General features: G+C 41.1%; 4 protein-coding genes across 6 annotated transcripts in view; 1 reads left to right on the top strand and 3 right to left on the bottom strand.

Moving 5' to 3' along the window:
* rps9 (ribosomal protein S9) overlaps positions 1-18,174 on the bottom strand; it is a 145,786-nt gene that overhangs the window by 39,545 nt on the left and 88,067 nt on the right. The window lies entirely within an intron of this gene.
* Positions 694-3,805, bottom strand: LOC109633328 (uncharacterized). 2 transcript variants are annotated; one of them, XM_020093114.2, is made up of 5 exons: positions 3,216-3,805; positions 2,719-2,825; positions 2,149-2,220; positions 1,698-1,844; positions 694-1,482 (listed from the first exon to the last, which is right to left on the bottom strand). In XM_020093114.2, the coding sequence occupies exons 1-5, from the start codon at positions 3,226-3,228 to the stop codon at positions 1,129-1,131; spliced, it is 693 nt and encodes a 230-aa protein (XP_019948673.1). In that variant the 5' UTR covers positions 3,229-3,805; the 3' UTR covers positions 694-1,128. The 2 variants fall into 2 exon arrangements, with proteins under 2 accessions (XP_019948673.1, XP_019948674.1); XM_020093115.2 differs by having other exon boundaries at positions 2,719-2,798; positions 3,216-3,789.
* flcn (folliculin) lies at positions 5,208-11,905 on the bottom strand. 2 transcript variants are annotated; one of them, XM_020093012.2, is made up of 12 exons: positions 11,036-11,905; positions 10,668-10,880; positions 10,322-10,468; positions 9,952-10,173; positions 9,680-9,846; positions 9,473-9,564; positions 8,458-8,618; positions 8,024-8,137; positions 6,648-6,771; positions 6,395-6,520; positions 5,900-6,002; positions 5,208-5,802 (listed from the first exon to the last, which is right to left on the bottom strand). In XM_020093012.2, the coding sequence occupies exons 2-12, from the start codon at positions 10,878-10,880 to the stop codon at positions 5,595-5,597; spliced, it is 1,677 nt and encodes a 558-aa protein (XP_019948571.2). In that variant the 5' UTR covers positions 11,036-11,905; the 3' UTR covers positions 5,208-5,594. The 2 variants fall into 2 exon arrangements, with proteins under 2 accessions (XP_019948571.2, XP_019948570.2); XM_020093011.2 differs by having other exon boundaries at positions 10,310-10,468; positions 11,036-11,334.
* leng9 (leukocyte receptor cluster (LRC) member 9) lies at positions 12,371-17,519 on the top strand. Its single transcript, XM_020093013.2, has 7 exons — positions 12,371-12,512; positions 14,719-14,812; positions 15,033-15,166; positions 15,305-15,631; positions 15,761-16,004; positions 16,262-16,373; positions 16,464-17,519. Exons 1-7 carry the CDS (start codon positions 12,413-12,415, stop codon positions 17,115-17,117), a joined length of 1,665 nt encoding a protein of 554 aa, XP_019948572.1. The 5' UTR covers positions 12,371-12,412; the 3' UTR covers positions 17,118-17,519.

Genomic DNA, 18,174 nt, shown 5'->3' with positions numbered 1-18,174 from the left:
TGAGCAACAAATGGCGCACTTTAGTTTCTTCTGTCGATCCTGACAGGAAAAGAACATCTCTGGAGCTGAGGTCCCTTCCCAGAGTGCATTCCTCTCTCATCTGCAACTCATCTATCAGTTGGTGTTTCTTTTTTTTTAGAATCAGACTTACAAAATAGTTATACAGGATTTCTTCATAGGAAATGACTCTTTAAAAAGAGCTGGCAGTAGTGGTGGAGCTGACACGAATGTGAACATTACCTCTGTGACCTGTATGTGAGATAATACACAAAACATCATCTCACTTAGACAATGCAAATATCTTACATTCTTACTAACAAGCAGCAGTTGAGGAAACACAGTGAGATTGCACAAAAACAACTGATATTGTGGATGCACATTATTTCGGGTGGAGCTGATTTAATTACATAATAAACTGTTGGCTAGTTTATGACAATATATCAAATTTTATAACTTGATCACATGTTTTACAGGTAAAGTCTTTATATGTCAATTATAACTCAGATAATTGTAACAGAGAAAAAGGACAATAGTACAAAGTGAAATTAAATAGAAATACTTAAGTACAAATACCTTGAAAGTCCCTTTAAGTACTTGAGTAAATGTACTTGGTTACTATTTTCACTATGATAAATATATTCTAGCTTGATGGGATATTAAATTCTGCAAAGTTAAATCAAAAACTAGAAGTGCTTATATCTGAATGTCTTTAATTTACATTTATGTACAAAAGTGAACACCCATAGACTGTAAAATCTTACATTTACATAGTATTCATTGTAAACAGTGATGAACTCCACATCAATAGGCGAGGCTTACGTGCATTGGCTTGCTCAGCATTTATCTCTTGTTAGCATAAAGAGCACAGCTAGCTGGAGTCGATGGCTCGCTCTAGAGGATGGCTATAAGTTTAATATCTGTGATATCAGCTGTTACAGGAGCACTGTTGAACAGTGGATGCAGCTATTCAAACTGCAGTGGACATCAAATGCAACCTGTTGCTTGTCACCTCATATTAACAAAGCTTACTGCCTGAAACACACACCCAAACAGAAGAAACAATCATTCAGTGCCAGGAAATGTCTTGCATTTTGTGTGCATGAACAAAAAGAAGATCCTTTATAGCGACTATGGCAGCAACCACTGGTAGAGTCTGACAAGTAAGGGGCTCCACACAGAAGCGGAATATGAGAAGGGCAAAGGAGCACCACTGGCCGGGGGCTGTGTGATGTCCATCATCTTGTAAGGCTGTCCCTCCTCCACACTGCTGATGCCTCGAGTGGTCAAGAGTCTCGCCCTTGATGGAGCGTAGTCCTTCCTGTCCACGGAGGGGGGCAAAGTGGGCAGGGTGCATGTTTCAATGTTAGGTAAACGTCCCACATCGAGCCACTTGGTGAAAAGGTCTGAAGTGAGCTTGAGGAGTTCCTCAGGAGAAGAAGAAGATGTGGAGAATTGGGACAGTTCTGTCTCCTCCTGGAACATCTGGGAGGGACAAAGACACAAGGACCAAATAAAGATTTGCATTAAAAAGTCAAAAGCACAAATCTCACACATCTCTGACTAATTAACTTTGAGATAAATTCATCATAATTTAAGTAAAATGACCAGAGATAATTCGGGCCTTTTTGCATTTGAGGGGTGTTTTTTTCTAGTTAAATAAAGTATTATAAGAGGAAACAGTTGAAATGAAACCCTACCTCTGTGTTTTTGTTCTTTCTAATAATCTTATCCAGTGTCTGCTTCAGGTCGAGAATTAAAGAGTGATTTAAATGCTCATCCCAGAGATTTCTGAGGAGGACATGCCAGGAGTCCAGGAGGACGACTGCAGCAGGGAACACACAACACTGCAGGGAGAGGAAAGACAACAACACAACAACCACAAAGTTAGGTTCAGTGTGCGAAAACATGAGGCAAATTACCATGTGCCACAACAATTGCTCGATTACAACACACTACAGGATACATTATAAACCAACAATTTACATGGCTCATTACGGCAGAAGATTAAGTAAAGCTCATGATTATATGAGGATTAGTCTGTCAAATAAATCTAAATGTTTTCCAGCAGAAGGAAAGTAATGGAAAACTTTAAGAGATACGACACATGTGCTGCACATCAAACATCACTTTATCTGTTGTGAAACTCACCGGATCAGTGTCACACAGCATGTTTTTTGTGTAGTGGTGCACTACATAGTAATCTTTTGGAAATACTGTCCGCTGAAAAGACATAAAGAAAAGAGAAGAAGATAAGAATGAGAGCAAAGATAAAGAAATAAAATTATGTATTTATTAATGATCACAGTACTGAACTTTAGCAACGTGAGCTGACATGAAGAATGTATGAAAAACCAACTAAACTTCCACTGAAACCTCTGCTAAAGGTCAAAATGGCCCAAAAAATTATCTGAAGGAAAAATAACCACAGAGGTGAAATGACCCAATGTTTGATCCAGAGCCGAAATGTCAGTTGTATGTTTTTCATCTTGTGCGGGCAACATGAGAGCAGAGTGTTTATGTTGGCTCATTTATTTGAGTTAGATCTTTGACCACATAGTTAAACCCTCTAACTGACTACACACAATAATAGTGACTTTGGTTACTTTGTGAAAGAATAGCATGAACATGTGGTAACAAAAAATATCAGAGGATGCTTTGCATGGTACAAACACTAAAACGGAGGCTGCACAAAATCACGAGCAAAGTTATTGAACTTACAAATCCAGTCGGATTAGAGTCGATGGTCGCTTTAATGTGTTTCAAAACCTCCCAGTCAAAGTCACATCGACCACATTGGACTGTCCAGAGTAATAACAAAAGCAAAACTGTTTGAGACGTGAGCGAGGAGGGAAAAGAGACAGAACACAGTCAGATAATTACTGGAAACTTTCTGTGGTTTGTAGTTTGCAGACTTACGAAAAAAACATTACATCATTTCCTGTGACAATTAAATAATTCTGTAGACAAACAGCATGAAACTATTATATATTAAATTAACCCTTAATTAAATAGGGAAGAGGAAATATGATTGTAACAACACATCAGATCTGTGTTAATTCACTGGTTAAACTTCTTAAGTAGAGCTAGTTGTTATATAATCAAGTTTAATTCATGACTATGTAATAACCAGTTAAAATATTCATTTTCTGCTCTTGTGTGCTCCTGGAAGAAAGTTTCCAAAAAGCATAAATATGATCTTAATTTGTATTCCTCACCTGGCAGTGACATCCTTTTTATCTTTCTAAGAATGGACACTTCTCCATTTCTCTCGTTGACAGCAAACACTCTGCAGACGGGTTTCTGTATCAGTCTGTGAAAGGCAAAGGTTCCTCCTCCGTGGTTTCTTCAGGGCTTTGACACAGGGTGCGTTTCTGCTGCGTCTTCTCCTTCACAGCCTGATGTTTAGCCTTCTTCTTGACAGCCCTTATACATTCCTTCCTTTTGAGTTCCTTTGGTACTTTCCAAAAAAAATACCTCATTTATCCTCTCACGCCATTCTGTGCTCTCACTTTGGATTTTCCCACTTAAGCCTGAGTGGCTGCAGCCTTTTCCTATCAGAGCTTTTGTTTGTTTTTCCTCTTTTTTTTACTATTTCCCTTTCTTCCTTTCACTACTGACCTAGAATCTTCCTGGACGGCCTAATCTGAATCCCTCGCCTCTTCCTCAGACCTGGTTTAATGGATAAAGTGGGAGAGACACTGGCCTCCTCTTCTCTGTCTCTCCCTCTGGCCAGTGAGTGTGTGTCCTCACTCAGACGCTCAAAGTGAAAGTGCTATGCTGGATGGCTTGTCTGCTCCCTTTAAGTCTCGGCCCCTCCCATTGCCACACGTTTTACCTCACTATTGACTGACCCGGCTCCCTCCCCCCTGCTCCCCACATTCTCTGACACCCACTCTCTTGCCCCTGTCCTCCTCCCACCAAACGGGGCCTGCAGGCTTAGTCATGCAGTTGGAGCGTATGTTTTTCATTTGGACTCTCCCCCACACCTCTGCGCCAGTCGATCCTCTGGTCTTTATCCCTCCATAATTAATGTGCAATATCATCCTCTCTAATTGTCCCATTCCTGACAAAACATTACAGAGGTGTACTGCCAGAACTTGCAAGTCATTCCACTGTCACTGTTAAAACAGGGGTGGACTGCGTATTGTGACGTCTGATTCTGTGCACAGCTGTCCTCACCCCTCAGGTCATGTGAAGCATCAAGTTATGTGTCAGGAGAGAGTTTGATTACAAGTGAGAGGAAGGACGCACACAGTTGTTGCTTTGTGTCACACAGGAATTGTTCCTTCCATAACCTTTTTCAACACAAGCCAAAGGAAACATGACAGTTTCCCAAAGTCCCATCACTGCTGGAGGAAAGATGAAACAAGAGAGCGGCAGCCTCATAGCAAGCGATGCATTAACTCTCCCAGAGGTGTCATTAACTCCAGACCTCTTCACCTATACTATATGTCTTAATGACAGGTATAAATACCCAGGCATCGTGCCGCCTTCCTGTTTCATACGTCACTTGCATACCGAGAGGCTGAATATGTAACTAATTTGTGGAGCTGCTGCAAATTGTTTGTGCTTCCATCTGTGAGGGTTGCAAAATGAAATCCAGATTTGAGTTAAATGTAGAAAAGCATAAAAAAGTTATTGAGAATAAAAACTCTGTTAAGCAACACTTCTACTCCAACAATGCTGACCAGCAGATTCCTTTTCAATCCTAATATTTACAAACTCAGTGTTCCTTTTAAGTGGGACGGGAACATGAGCTTTAACACAAACGCTTCATTGGTATGGGTCAGGAAAAAAAAAAATTAGACTCCGGATTTAAACAAAGCAGCATGTTGTTGAATTTTATTGAGTGAAGTCTGCAAACTTCAGCAAAGAAGCAGACTTAAATAACTTTGGTGTGGAAGAAGAAAATGCACAGCGGATCAGTATTTAAGTGGCTCATTAAGAAGCCAAATCCTGCTGATGTGGTCAGACATACTGGAGTAAGGACTTGTTATACAACCATTTTGCACACTTGAGGACACCACAGAACCTTCAAAAAACCTGTTGTCTTACACCATTCAGCACTTAATGGCCGACAGCCACTTAAACAAGTGAGTGGAAACAGTCAGAGGAATGCAGCTTTACTTCACTTTCACCCCCTTTATTCTTGCTGTTCACCACCAGATGGAGCCACGTGTGGAATAAAAAACAAAAGGAATTTCAACTGACCCTTCACATGAATTTATTTTAAAACATCATTGAAAGAGTAAACAAAGTGCCAAGCCTTTTTGTAATAAGTTAAACTTTACATATTAGTAAAAGTGATGGACTAATTCCCTTTGACAAAAGCCCTCATAAATCATCACAACTGTTTATCAGGGCAGGACACATGATAATTCCCTTTTTACTTATACTTACACACTAGACGATGATGAATGAGCCAACGCATCTCTGTCATTCAATCACAGTCCTCTTTAATTCCACAAAAAGTCCCAACCAGTTACCAAAAGTGATTCTGGCTTTCACTTTCCTTTCTTTAGTATTCCCCCTCTTTTCATGTCCCTTTTCTTCACCCCATGCTAACCCCTCCTCCTCCTCCTCTCTTCTCTTTGTCACTGGCTGGGGCTCCTCTCCCCTCCTCGGACCGCCGTCATTAAATGACTCTTGTATGTTTTGCTGAGTCCAGTCATCCAGAACTTAAGAAGCCTGACATTGTCCTCTTCGCCAGGCCCAGTGGCACCAAGAAGGGCTAAGACCTTCTGCGTGTCCTCCCTCCCTCGCCCGTCCACTTTGGAGAACTTGAACAGCACTTTGACTTTGCTGAAAGAGTGAGAAGTAGCTATGAGACTGCGTTCATGTGGTGAAATCTCCCTTAAATCTCTTAAGTCTTCATTGAGACTGATTGAACTTTACTTACTTCATCCACTCTTCCTTCAAACACAGCAGGCAGTGAGACACCACGTCCACAGACAAGTTCTCGTTGGACAGAGCCACCTCAAGCTTGTTGAGTAACGTTGGACCTGGAAAAAGATTTTTTCTATAAAGTCTACAGTTCCAAGTACAACTTATCATCAAATCTGCTCTTTGTGTTTCCTGAAACTTAAAATACCTCAGAGGAGGTAATGTTTAATCTCAAAAGCTTGCTGATAAAACAGCTTTGACTGACAGTCGGTACAATCCAGGGGTGGGGCCAGGGGGCATTGGCCCCAGCTGAAATTGGATTGGTCCCTGAATTCCACTGGTAAAGGGAAGGAACAATCCCTACTTTTAATGTTTAGCCAAGAATCATGAACAATCCCTACTTTTAATGTTTAGCCAAGAATCATGGTATGATGTCTTTCCTTTTTTTTTTTTTTTTTAACATTGAAAATGAAAGCAAACATAAAATGACTATTTATAAATGTTTGCTCACCCCTGTCAGTGGGCTGTGGGTTGGCACTGCTGATGGTGAACTGATAAAGTGAGCAGATATCCTCGTCTCCTACAGCTGAGATTTGACAGTTTCTCTCGATGCTGACATCCACCAGCACTGAAAACTCTGCAGGGCAAAATAAAAAGAAGTTAAAAAATGTGATCTACATGTGTGAGCCAACAATATGTAACTGAAGCCTCTCTAAGGTTTCAGGCCGTGATGTATGACAGGGTGATTTTAAAGACTCTTGTACCTGAGGAGCTGACGTGGGCAGGAATCGGCACATCTGGGCTCAGACCCAGGAAGTTGCACTTGTAGGCCTCCTCATATTGACCACTGTATGGCACAGAACGCACACAGCCAACTGGGAGCAAGGACTGATGAGAGAAAAAAAACATAAATTTAGAAATAAGATGCACAATGAAGAGAAATTATCCAGCAAAGTATGTTGAAGTTAACAATAGTAGGCCTGTTCAACTACACAGCATGTTTTCACTTATTCTGGCACAGAAGTGATTCTGAAATCAGTCACGCACAGTGAAACCCCAAACTTACCCTGTTGAGACAGCTGCAGGTGCACCCTGTTGAGCTGTTATTACTTTACCGATGCGAATGTCAGGGCAACTTGTATATTTGTAATTATTTTCCATGACACCTATTTTATTATGTCACGAAACAGCTTTGGTCCAATCATGATCAAGGTATCAGGTGGACAGTAAAACTTTAATTAGGTCAAGATGGATAATAACCCTGAGATTACAGAACCTCCAGGCACATGCGAGTCACTAGTGCGGGAACATTTTGTACCCCCCCTTCCCCAGACAGTATGTACAGTTCTGTTCCTTTATGACAATAAAACAAAATCACATAAAAGCCCAATAGGAACAACGCTACCACGTGAGCGAGACAAATGACAATCTAAGCAGTTTGTCGGGCTTAGTGAGGCCTTTGAATAGAACAGGGCTGTCATACATGTTATTAATAACACATGTGCTATTCCTGCTGTGACAAGTTAAAACGCGTGCTATGAAAAACACCTGGGAAGTAACATGCAGCAATGTAACTGTAACCAATCACAATAACACCATTTACAACAACACACAATCGATCACAATGATACAAAACCTTTGCAAATGAACAGGAAAACACATTATTATTGTAAACATTATAAACAACCACAACCATATAATAAACAGCTACACAGTCCATCTACCAAAGTCTATCTATCATAGTCTAGTGTATTGCAAAGAAAGGTAGGTGTGGAAAACATGTAGAGGCAAAGACCATGTCAGGGCGTGGACCATGTGAATAAAAATATCTTCAGGGAAGACCAGAATGTTAGAAAAAAAAACTAAAATTAAAGAAAGTGAATAAAGAGAACACAATCACAACATGATCAGTTGATGCTATATGTAAATTATTTTATCTCCATTGATCTTAAAATGAAATTTGTAATCTCTAATTGTTTTTATTTCATAAGTAATCTTTTCAACCTTTACACAACACTTAACCATGGCTCAAATAACCAGGACCCTCAGGTGATTACTTGTTCCAGTTCCTCTTTCCCTGCTTTATGTTAATAACACTGTCTTGCCTACTGAGGGAGAAATGGACATAGTAGTGAAGTACCTTCAGAACGATAAACGCTGATTGGATGAGTCCGGGGTGTGCGCCTCTCCATATGACCTGATTTCCCATGAGCACGTGCCACGCTAGCTGCCTAAAGTCCGCAACCCCAAGAACCTGTAGAAAAGATAGGTCGTCATCGTCATCATCATCAACTAAAATCAGATTAGATTAGGGCCACAAAACAATGTATTTATTGGGACATTTTAAAATTATTTTTTCTTCCTCCGCATAGGAGGATATGTTTTCACCCGTCTGTTTGTTGGATTTAAAGAAGCTACTGGGCCATGGTGGATGTATGTGCTCGACTTGGTGCCATTCTAGTTCCTCCCATATTGTTCTTTTTTGAGTTTTCTACTTCTATTTCAACATATATAATTAATAATTATAATTCCAGGTAACTATGCACAACAAAACAAGCTCAAGAAGTACTTTACCTGTCTCAAATGTCGCAGGGACCTAAATTTAGGACCAGGAATTTCCTCTAGTTTTGTGTCGTCACACAGGAAATCATGGCCCAGCTCGTTCACTGACTGGTGTCGTGACTTTGACGATCCTCCCTCGGCTCCCTCCCAGCAGCTCATTTCTTCCTCTTGCTCTTTTGGAACCACAAAATATCATCAAAGCATGAATAGCGATGACAAAATGTGCTTAAGTTAAGGTTCATTACAAATATGGGGAATTCCAGAGGAAATCTGAGGAAAGGCTAGATTTCTATCACAATATCTACAATATCTACCCACAGAGTGTGTATCCTGTCCATGACGTGATGTGCACACTCATCACATCTTTCCAAAGCTAAAATTAAACCCATCAACAACATCACCTCTGATATGTGACAAATTTTAACACCTATCGTAATAGAATGCTGCTAAAACAAACTAGCACATGATATAATAGTGCCCCTCACAATATCAGGTCAAGTGAGTCTGGACCACATAACAAATAAGGGAACAGGCATTTAAAATCATACTATGTTCATTTATTATTTTCTTGTATTTATGTGTATTATGCTAAAGAAAATGTTTTTAGATTAGGAAGGAAGTGAGTCAGCAAGAAGTGAGTCAGCAGAAAACATTATAATTAGAAAACAGAATATGAAATGTATCTGTAATTCTTTCACATTCTAAATCTTGAGTAAAAACTGTGTAAACTCTTCTTGGAAGAGTGTGATCACTGTGAAACACAGTTTTTTCTGTGGCAGAGTGTCTCTACAGTGAATCAGACATCGATTTAAGACATTGTGCAAACATCAGCTTAGACAACCCTCATTCAAGTGGGTTACCGTGACCTACAAGTCAAGACATGTTGAGGCATTGACCAGGTGTTCTTTTAGTCCGATAAACTGTGATGAGACAATTTTATTTGTTGAGCTTTAACAGAGGTCCAGTACAAAGCTCTATGCTAAAGATGTATAATGTGATCCCATTGAATTATAGACAATGTCTGTACCTGTCTGTCTCTCAATGAGCACCAGGGTGTCCTCAGTGGGGGCCCCCTCCAGCAGCTTCTCTGTAAGACGACTGCCACAGGCCTTCAGCAGCCTGGAAATACAGTGAAAACACACGTCAGTGAGTCCAGGTGAGTGACAGCAAGCAGGTCACATCAAAAAGATGACAGCATGTATATCAAAGTGGGACTGACAGTGGATCCACTCACCAGCTGAAGGAGGAGTGCAGGCTGGCCCAGAGGTTTGGATGCTGGGTGAGAGAGGTTAGCGATCGGGCTGCGTTGCCACTTCTTTGGTGTGGAAAAACTGCTGGTGAAAAAGCACTGTTCATCCTCACAGCTCGCTGGGGGCATACTCCTTGTTCACTTTCAAACACCTGATGCAGAGCACAAATACCAAGACAGTAGGTGTTCTGTTAATACAAGAATTAAGTCTTTATATTTGTATTTGAGAAACTAAAAAGATACATGTAGTGTCCTACCTTGAGTGCAGTGCTTTGCAGGCTCTGTATGGTGAGTTTAAGGTGGCGTAACAGAAAAGGCCAAGAGTTGATAAGGTAGATCCTGTCCATCGCTACCATGACAATACTGTACCACCGCTGAAAGCCTCTGGCCAAACTGTCTTTGATAAAGAAGGTGTGTGAGAACACAAAACCGTGTTGCTCATCTCCAAAGAAAATTGGCCCTTCACGGCCAGGACACACCTGACAAATCAGACATAGAAGATTAGATGAAGGATGTGAGGAGATAAAGGAATAAAAAAAATGTGTATGTTGATTCAGTGTATGAGATGTGTGACTTACACACACACACACACATACATAAGAAATGCAGACATACGTCACTGTTTACCTCACAGCTGAGGCTGCGTACACAAGCTTGGCGTACAACGCTGAAAAGCTGTGGCTGTCTGGGATGCTGGTGGCTCAGGAAGCGAATGCCCGTTTCATCATCAATGCTCACAAAGCCTGGGTGAGACGCAGGCAGAGATCGGCATCCCTGTGAGGCAGAGAAAATAGGAAAATGAGCACTTTGAGATACACGGCAGGAACATGCAGTCACACACAAACCAGACAGTCAAAGCTTATGTGTGATGTAGAGAGAAGGGTGTGTCCGATCAGACCAAGGCAATTATTACCTCTTACCTGCCAAAATGTTATTCTAATCTGATATAATAGTAATAAGCACCTCTGCTCACCTCACACATTTCTCCTGTCTGCGTGGCCGAGCTGTTGGCTCTCATGGTCAGCCCTTCACCTTCCCGGTCGCCGTCTCGGTCCCTGTCCCCGGGTGCTGGGACCCCTACCTGGGATGTAGGGGACGGTGATGGAGGGTGCAGGGCCTCGGTGCAGAACAGTGTCCGAGGCCCATGGAGCTCACAGAAGTGACAGAGAGCCACCAGAGCATTCATCTGAGAGACAGCAAACAAGTTTATACATTACATATGAAAAAAAAAATATATATATATATATATATATACACTATATAAATATAATAGTCAGGTTATCACATTAGTTTGTCACTAACAGGCTAAACACATGGTCATGGTAAGTTAGTCTCTCTTACCTTTACTTGACTTTCAGTTCAACAAATGACTGGAGCTCAATTCTACTTCTCAGGACATTAGCCGCAGTGTTTACGTCCAATAAGCCGTGATATACAAAGCAGCATACTTAAAACAGTGGTTTCAAACAGACTCTATGTTTGAACACAGTCTGCTTCTTCAAAGCTTCGTGTTTCTCAGTGTTTCATGTTTAGGTTTCTACTGTTTTCTCTCCCTGTTGTTTCCTCATCGTTTAGCTTCCTGAGCTAACAGACACAAACACACCACGTCACGTGGAGGCACAGTCACGCGCTCCAGCCACGGTGACGCATGGCCGTCGTGCTGCGTTCACGAACACCAGAACAGCACAGACAATCTGACACGTGGAGTGTTTCAGAAATGAGATCAAACTGTGTCGATCCCACGTCGGAGAAATCCACTTGTTAAAAATTTTAATTGAATATAAATACAGAGAGTATGTACATCATATTGTTTGTAGAGAAATGTACTTGGGCAAAGTGGCTCAGGCACGAGGATGTAAACCCTATTTTTTGCATTATTATAAGGAGATATTTAAATAATCATATACATGAATATATAGCAATGGTTATACATGTGGAATAATACAATACAATATAATGTAATATAATAAAATACAATACAATTGGTGTTCGTTGTATGAATAATGGGGAAAGGTACACAAATGTCATTGAAAGACACTGTTTCAAATGGCTTTCAATCTTAACACGAAACAAGAAGTAACTTATTTTATTATGTTTCGTGTTTTGGAGAAATTCCTTTCCAACTGTGACATAAAAAACCCATGTAGCTGATGTAAAACCTATTTAAATATCGTAATGGCTTTTATTCTCATAACATACTGTTGACAGATCATATTTAGCTAGTCATATTTAACCTCAAAATAGTTTTTTCTCACTCTTATAAATGGTTTAACCCGCATTTCCTGAATGCAGCCTTAACTGCAATACTTTATGTACTAATATTAAAACATATGCTGACTGTAGTTTTCACGAAGGCATTTTTGATAAAAGAAAACTACATTACCCATAAACCCTCTAAGGAAACACGCTCAGTGTCAAAGTGCGATATGTGTAGAGAACTGTTTGCCTTCACAGTTTGTGTGGTAACGGTTAAAAACGTGTGTTTGTTACAGTTGTTTTGATTCTGTTCTAATCTAAAACTGACGATTATCATTTCCGTGGACTTCGAGTTGTTATGTGACAGTAACCGAGCACTTCCTTCGCTGTGACACCTTCAGGTTTGACTCGTGTCGTGTGTGTGTCAGCTGAAACAAAAGCTGAAGGTGTGTCGACACTCCACAGGAACAAACAGCAGGAGTCTGGAGGAACCTCGTCTTTTAGAAAACAAAAGGCAGGAACATGGCGTCAGAAATGTCCCACCTGAGGGACACTGCCAGCCCAGAGGCAGGGGCTCCAGCTGAGCCCAACACTGGCACAGACCCCCTGAGAGCCACAGCAGGTAAACCACACTGGTTAGTTATACACACACTGCTCCGTAATAACTGTTAACTTCATATGTAAGTCAATATAATGTCTCAAATGTGAAAGCCTTATTATCCACAGTCTAGATCTGCTGGATTATTAAGATCAGCAGATAAATTGGCTCTGTAATCAAATTCCTTAGTCTGAGCTGTATTTCTGTGTTACTGTCAGCCAGGTGAGTTCTGGTAAGTCATGTTATTACGTGTCTGGATCCCCTGACCACCTCCAACCTTCATGTCGAGGTGATCGCTGGATGAGTGACCCAGCTCCCATAATGACAGATCATTTTTTTAATTTAACGCCTGGCTGCCCTGCTGGAATCAGGAAGTGAGTCAGCAGCTGTAAGTGTTGACCTTCAGATCCAGTACGAGGAGAGGAATTACCGCCTGCTTCCACTCCCATTTGCCTCACTGGGCCCAAATCCAGATGAGCTCTATCAGGAATGAAAAAGATCTCGATTACCGTTAACCCAGTTAAGACCTTATGACCGGAGGTGGTTGAAAGACTCCCTAAAGCTCAGTTGCTTTCGTCCTATGATTTTGGGCAACCTGTGCCAATTGGTGCCACCTCAGTGGAAAAGGAACATATCACAGCCGATAATTAAAGTATTTGTGTTGTGAGTCACATTCAGTTCTCCAATCTGGAAATAGAGCTGCGGGGTGCGTGGTATGTCCGTGTGCTCACAGGCAAACCACATCCTTACTATTTGGCTGACATCTGAGTCCTCAGGGAAAAGTCATTAGCACCTGTTGCAGTATTTATTCATTTTACAAAGGAAACATTATGTTTTACAAAAAATGTTTTAAACCACTAGTTTCCTTTCGGGTAGTAATCATTTATTTCTTCATTCATTGCCATATCCTTTTAAAATAATATTCTAGGGGATCAAATTAAGATATGGAGGCTCTTATACTGTCACAGTCACGAGATATATATCAAAAACACATGTACTACTATACTACTATATCTGTGACTGTCTGACATGTCACAGCCTCCTCCTGACCCAACCGAACTGTTTAAATAATACCTAAAATCTCAACCTCCACCATACATGGTTCACCCTACATAACAACTTATATAATCCTCACTAATCAGATTTTATATCAATCAGATACTAATCATCCTGATTTAACCTTAGATTTACCTTTAAACTATTCTTGTGTCACATATGTGGTATTAAATGTTTGAGACTCCTAATCTGATTTTAACATTTCGTTTTACTTAAATTATTTTAGTCTTAATTCATGATGCTGTGAAATAAAATGTATGATTATTATTATTATGTATAAGAAAACATGAGTAACAGAAATGTCATGGTCTAAGAACGAATCTCATGTATTACTGTAAATTGATATATCCATTTCTCCTGCTTACTGGCATAAGTAAGAAGTATGCACTGTAATCTGAGAATATCCTGCCGCACTGTCCGAGGTATTTTGTGAGGCAGACATACTTTTCTTCATATCTGTGTTGTCGCTCTGACTCACAACCATGATCAAGCTACAGAGGAAGTGTGGGGAAATGATGTTGTACATAATTTCTCTGCAACTGGCCTGAGATATCAGCCTTTGAGTGACGATGTAAACTGTTTAAGTCTTTATGTTGATACTGGAACTCGGAGCTTCACACAGATCAGACTCGTGTGTGTTGTGGTATTTTATCAATCAAACAATTGAACTTTATTGATATAGAACCTTTCAAACTAATCAAATGCAATTCAAAGTGCTTTACAGGTGATTGACAAAACCCAGGATTTTGATAATGAATCAAACATGAGTTAAACATTCAGATTTAGAGACTAAGGCATACCAAAGTAATCAATAATAGAAAAGGCAATAAAAGAAAGTTAAGATTATAAAAGATGTATAAAAAAAAGAAGCAGTCAAAGTAAGATAAATTATACTAAGATAGTAAAAGGTCAAAAACATTAAATATAGAAAAATGTTAGTAAAATAAAACAAGATAAATAATAATGTTATAAAATAAACATAAATAGTAATATCATGAAATTAAACAACACAACATAAATAGGATTTTTGATTTACGTTTTTCAACATTTTCAGCTCCTCATAGATTAAATGCAGACTCCAAATCGAAAGGAGACTTTCTTTACAGACTGATTCCACATCTGCCTCTCTCACTTTTGCTCATACCTTTCTCTCTGTCACGCTATGGTTTTACAGAGTCAGCAGAGCCGGTCGAGGAGAAGGCGAACGTGTGCCCGTTTTTCCTCAAGCAAAAGTGTCATTTTGGACACAGATGTCGTCTGCGTCACAGGTCTGTTTTCCTCACCTCATTCTCACAAACTCACCAACAGTATAACGGAGCACTTTTAGTTTTTCAGATTCATTATAGATATGTATACATATATATATTCCTTTCTAACAAATACAGGTACTGCAAAAAGTTATGTACCACAGAAAAAAGCTGAAAGTCGTATGCAAGTGTTTCCCCCCACCACCACCACCCTCCCACTATTTACTCCTTCATTCCTCAGTGTTCCGACACCGGATGATTCAGGGGCCCTGTCTTCTGATCAGGATGACACATCGGATGAAGAAAAGTCAGAAAAACACAAGAAGAAAGGCAAAGTGGACAAAGCAATAAAGCCAGAATACAAACAGGGACAAGGTCACTGCATATTTAGCTATTTTCTCAAAGTCATCTGATACTGAGAATATACTTTTAATATCCAGTATAAATCTTGATTCACTTTTCATTTCATAATTATTATTTATTTATTTTCATTATTTCTTAATTCTCCCACAGAAACTAACAAAAAGCCTCGCATGCGAACTGCAGCTGACGTTATCTCTCGGATCCAGTGGGACCCGTCAGTGGATTCGTCAGAATTTGTGGTTGGTTACGTGGATCGCTTCCTTGGCGTGCTCGAGCGCCCTTTCTGTGACTTCAACTGGAAAGCCAACCCATGTGACTGTGACTATACTTCTGAGCTGGCCCTGCCCAGACACAGGATCCAGTACTTTACTTACAGAGGGCTCCGCGTCTGGGACCGCCACACCAGAACGGACAGGGTCTTTGGCTCCACCGGTCAATCTCTGGCTCCCCCCTTTGGAAAGGAGGAGGAAGTAAAGGGTAATAGAGGAACTTTATTGCTGCCCCCACCTCACACGCACCCAGATACAGACTTACAGAGACAAAATATGCAAACGCCCGTGCACTCTGTATGTATGCTGACCGAATAAAACCATTTGTTTTTACAAGAAACGAACACAGACGTCCAAGAGCAACAAGACGGTCTTAAAACTACAGAGGAGCAGCCACCTGCTGTTAGTGGGAAGGAGGAGAGTGACACAGGGGACTGTGCTGACACACGGAACACACATCTGGAGGAAGAGAAGCAGAATGAGATGAATATTCACGTCCCTGACTCATTGTGTAGAGGAAGCACCTCTCAGGAACAACAGGAATCACAGGGAGCATGTGTTGTGGAGGAGGCTGCAAATAGGTCTGGTCTTCATGTTCAATCTTTGTATTTAACTGAGAACAGACAATGTGATTGTGAGTTGTGTGTTATGTTTGGCTTATGCACTGGGGCCCAAGTGAGATAACTGAATAATTAAGGACACAGGATTAATATTACATTCAGGAGATTTATGTTTATAGGAATGTCTTGGTTTTAAGTTCAAACTAAAACCTGGAAAATATTCTCCTAAGTCCCCTCACTGCCTCTTCAGTAATTTTACACATCTGTTGTGATTTCAGACTCAATGATTCAACAGACAAAATGTCCCAAAGAGAGCAAGAGACTGTAAAAGTAGAGGCAGAGGAAGAGGCAGAATGGGATGAAAACTGGGAGAGCAACGAAGATGCTTTGGTGAGTCCAGCACCACTCACGCTGAAATACTTTCTAGTTCTGCTTTTGAAGTTCAGGTTTAACAGAGTGTTTCTCTTCCATTGCACACAGGGATGTCTTGCAGCCCTGAACATCAACCAGGCACCTCTGGAGCAGAGAGAAGAGGCACGAGGTGGTCGCCCCCCTAAAAAACGACCCACGCACTTCATCACCTTCAGGGCCAACACTCCTGCCATCCTCTCCTGTTTCGAGCAGCTGCAGGAGGAGATCGCCTCTCTTCTACCCTCCTCTGCACCTCACTGGCAGACCACCTCCAGCCTTCACGTCACCCTGTGCCTCCTGGTGCTGCGCGGCCCAGCTGAAGTGGCCGCTGCTGGGGAGATCCTCCGACAGTTTGCCCATTTGGATCGCAACCCCCTGGTGGCCGTGAACTTTCCCGTGAAGCTGAAACATTTCAACGGGAAGGTGCTCTACCTGAGCCCCCAGCCTCAACTGCCCCTCCAGCAGCTCAACAGTGGCCTGCAGGAATCCTACAGGAAGGAGGGCTGGCTCCACAGGGACTCCTACAACCCGCGCTACCACCTCACTCTGGCCAAGGTAGAAGACAAAGAGGGGGAGAGGATTTTTGAAGGGGTGGGGGACCTGAAGGTGGGCAAGAATTTAAACTTTGGTCGTCTGCCAATCAACACGTTACACCTTTGTGTCTTGAACGGTTGCAAAGTAGATGGTTTCTATGAGACTGTGTGTACAGTAAATCTTCGATGATTTCACATGGTCACACAACGAACATAAATGTTTTTATGTGTCATATGATGTGCAATATCCCTGACCTGGAGTTACACTGGCCCTGCTGCCTTACAAACCAAATGTAATATCTTTGTTTACATTGTTTTAAGTATAGAATTATTTCCAGAGAAGACACACTTTAAATATATTTGGGTATAAAGCTGTGAGATACCCTGTGTCCAGTTACACCAAACATCACCTGCTGTAGCTGCGTTCTTGATTCAACCTTCAGGTCCGCAAGGAAACATGATTTTAATATTTTAATTTTAAATCCAATGAAAACCAATCTAAAAGATGTAACAGCTTTAAATCTTTAAACTTGACACGTACAGTTGAGTATCCACTTCCTTACGATACAAAAATAAAAAACTGCATCAAGAAGAATGTTATTTTTTCCATATTTCTGGAGTCCAACCTTTGGCATCTTTGACTTTGACTGTTTCACTGCTGCACAGACAGGACATATGCACCTGCCATTAAAGCCTATACAGGACACAAAAATGATTTATGAAGGGAGAAGAAGATTTTTTTTCTCAAGAGCCATACATTTACTCAAGTAGTTGCAGCTCATAATTACACGACTCATACAATCTGTTTAATATGAATATTTCATGGATTTGTGTGAATGATGACTTTGTGCAATTGTGCGATGAACTGCAACCACTCAGACGTGAGGAACATTAAATATTGAATTGGTTATTGTGAGTCCAGTGAGTGGTGATATTTTATCAGAGCAGTGATGGACGGCCTGGATGCGGTCCTGTTGTTACAGACGCACAGAGGCCCTGTAAACGCTCTGTGAGCAACTCTTGCATACATAATATCATTTTCTGTCTTCTTTCCCCTCTTCCTCCCAGATACACACATGCACTTTACATAGGCTATATGAGTCAGTGGGTACGCGCTCCGGCTCTCTACTGTTTGCTCCCTGGCTCGCATTATCTCCCTGCCTCCCTTCCCCCACTCACTTTCAGTGACACAGAAAAACTAACGCCGCCCCTTCCCTCTTTGCTCGCTTGCTTCTGCCCCCCTTCCT

The sequence above is a fragment of the Paralichthys olivaceus genome, chromosome 13 (genome assembly GCF_024713975.1).
Source record: "Paralichthys olivaceus isolate ysfri-2021 chromosome 13, ASM2471397v2, whole genome shotgun sequence".
Lineage (NCBI taxonomy): Eukaryota > Metazoa > Chordata > Actinopteri > Pleuronectiformes > Paralichthyidae > Paralichthys > Paralichthys olivaceus.
Note: the sequence above shows the minus strand (reverse complement) of the source record. Positions and strands in the feature narration are given on the sequence as shown.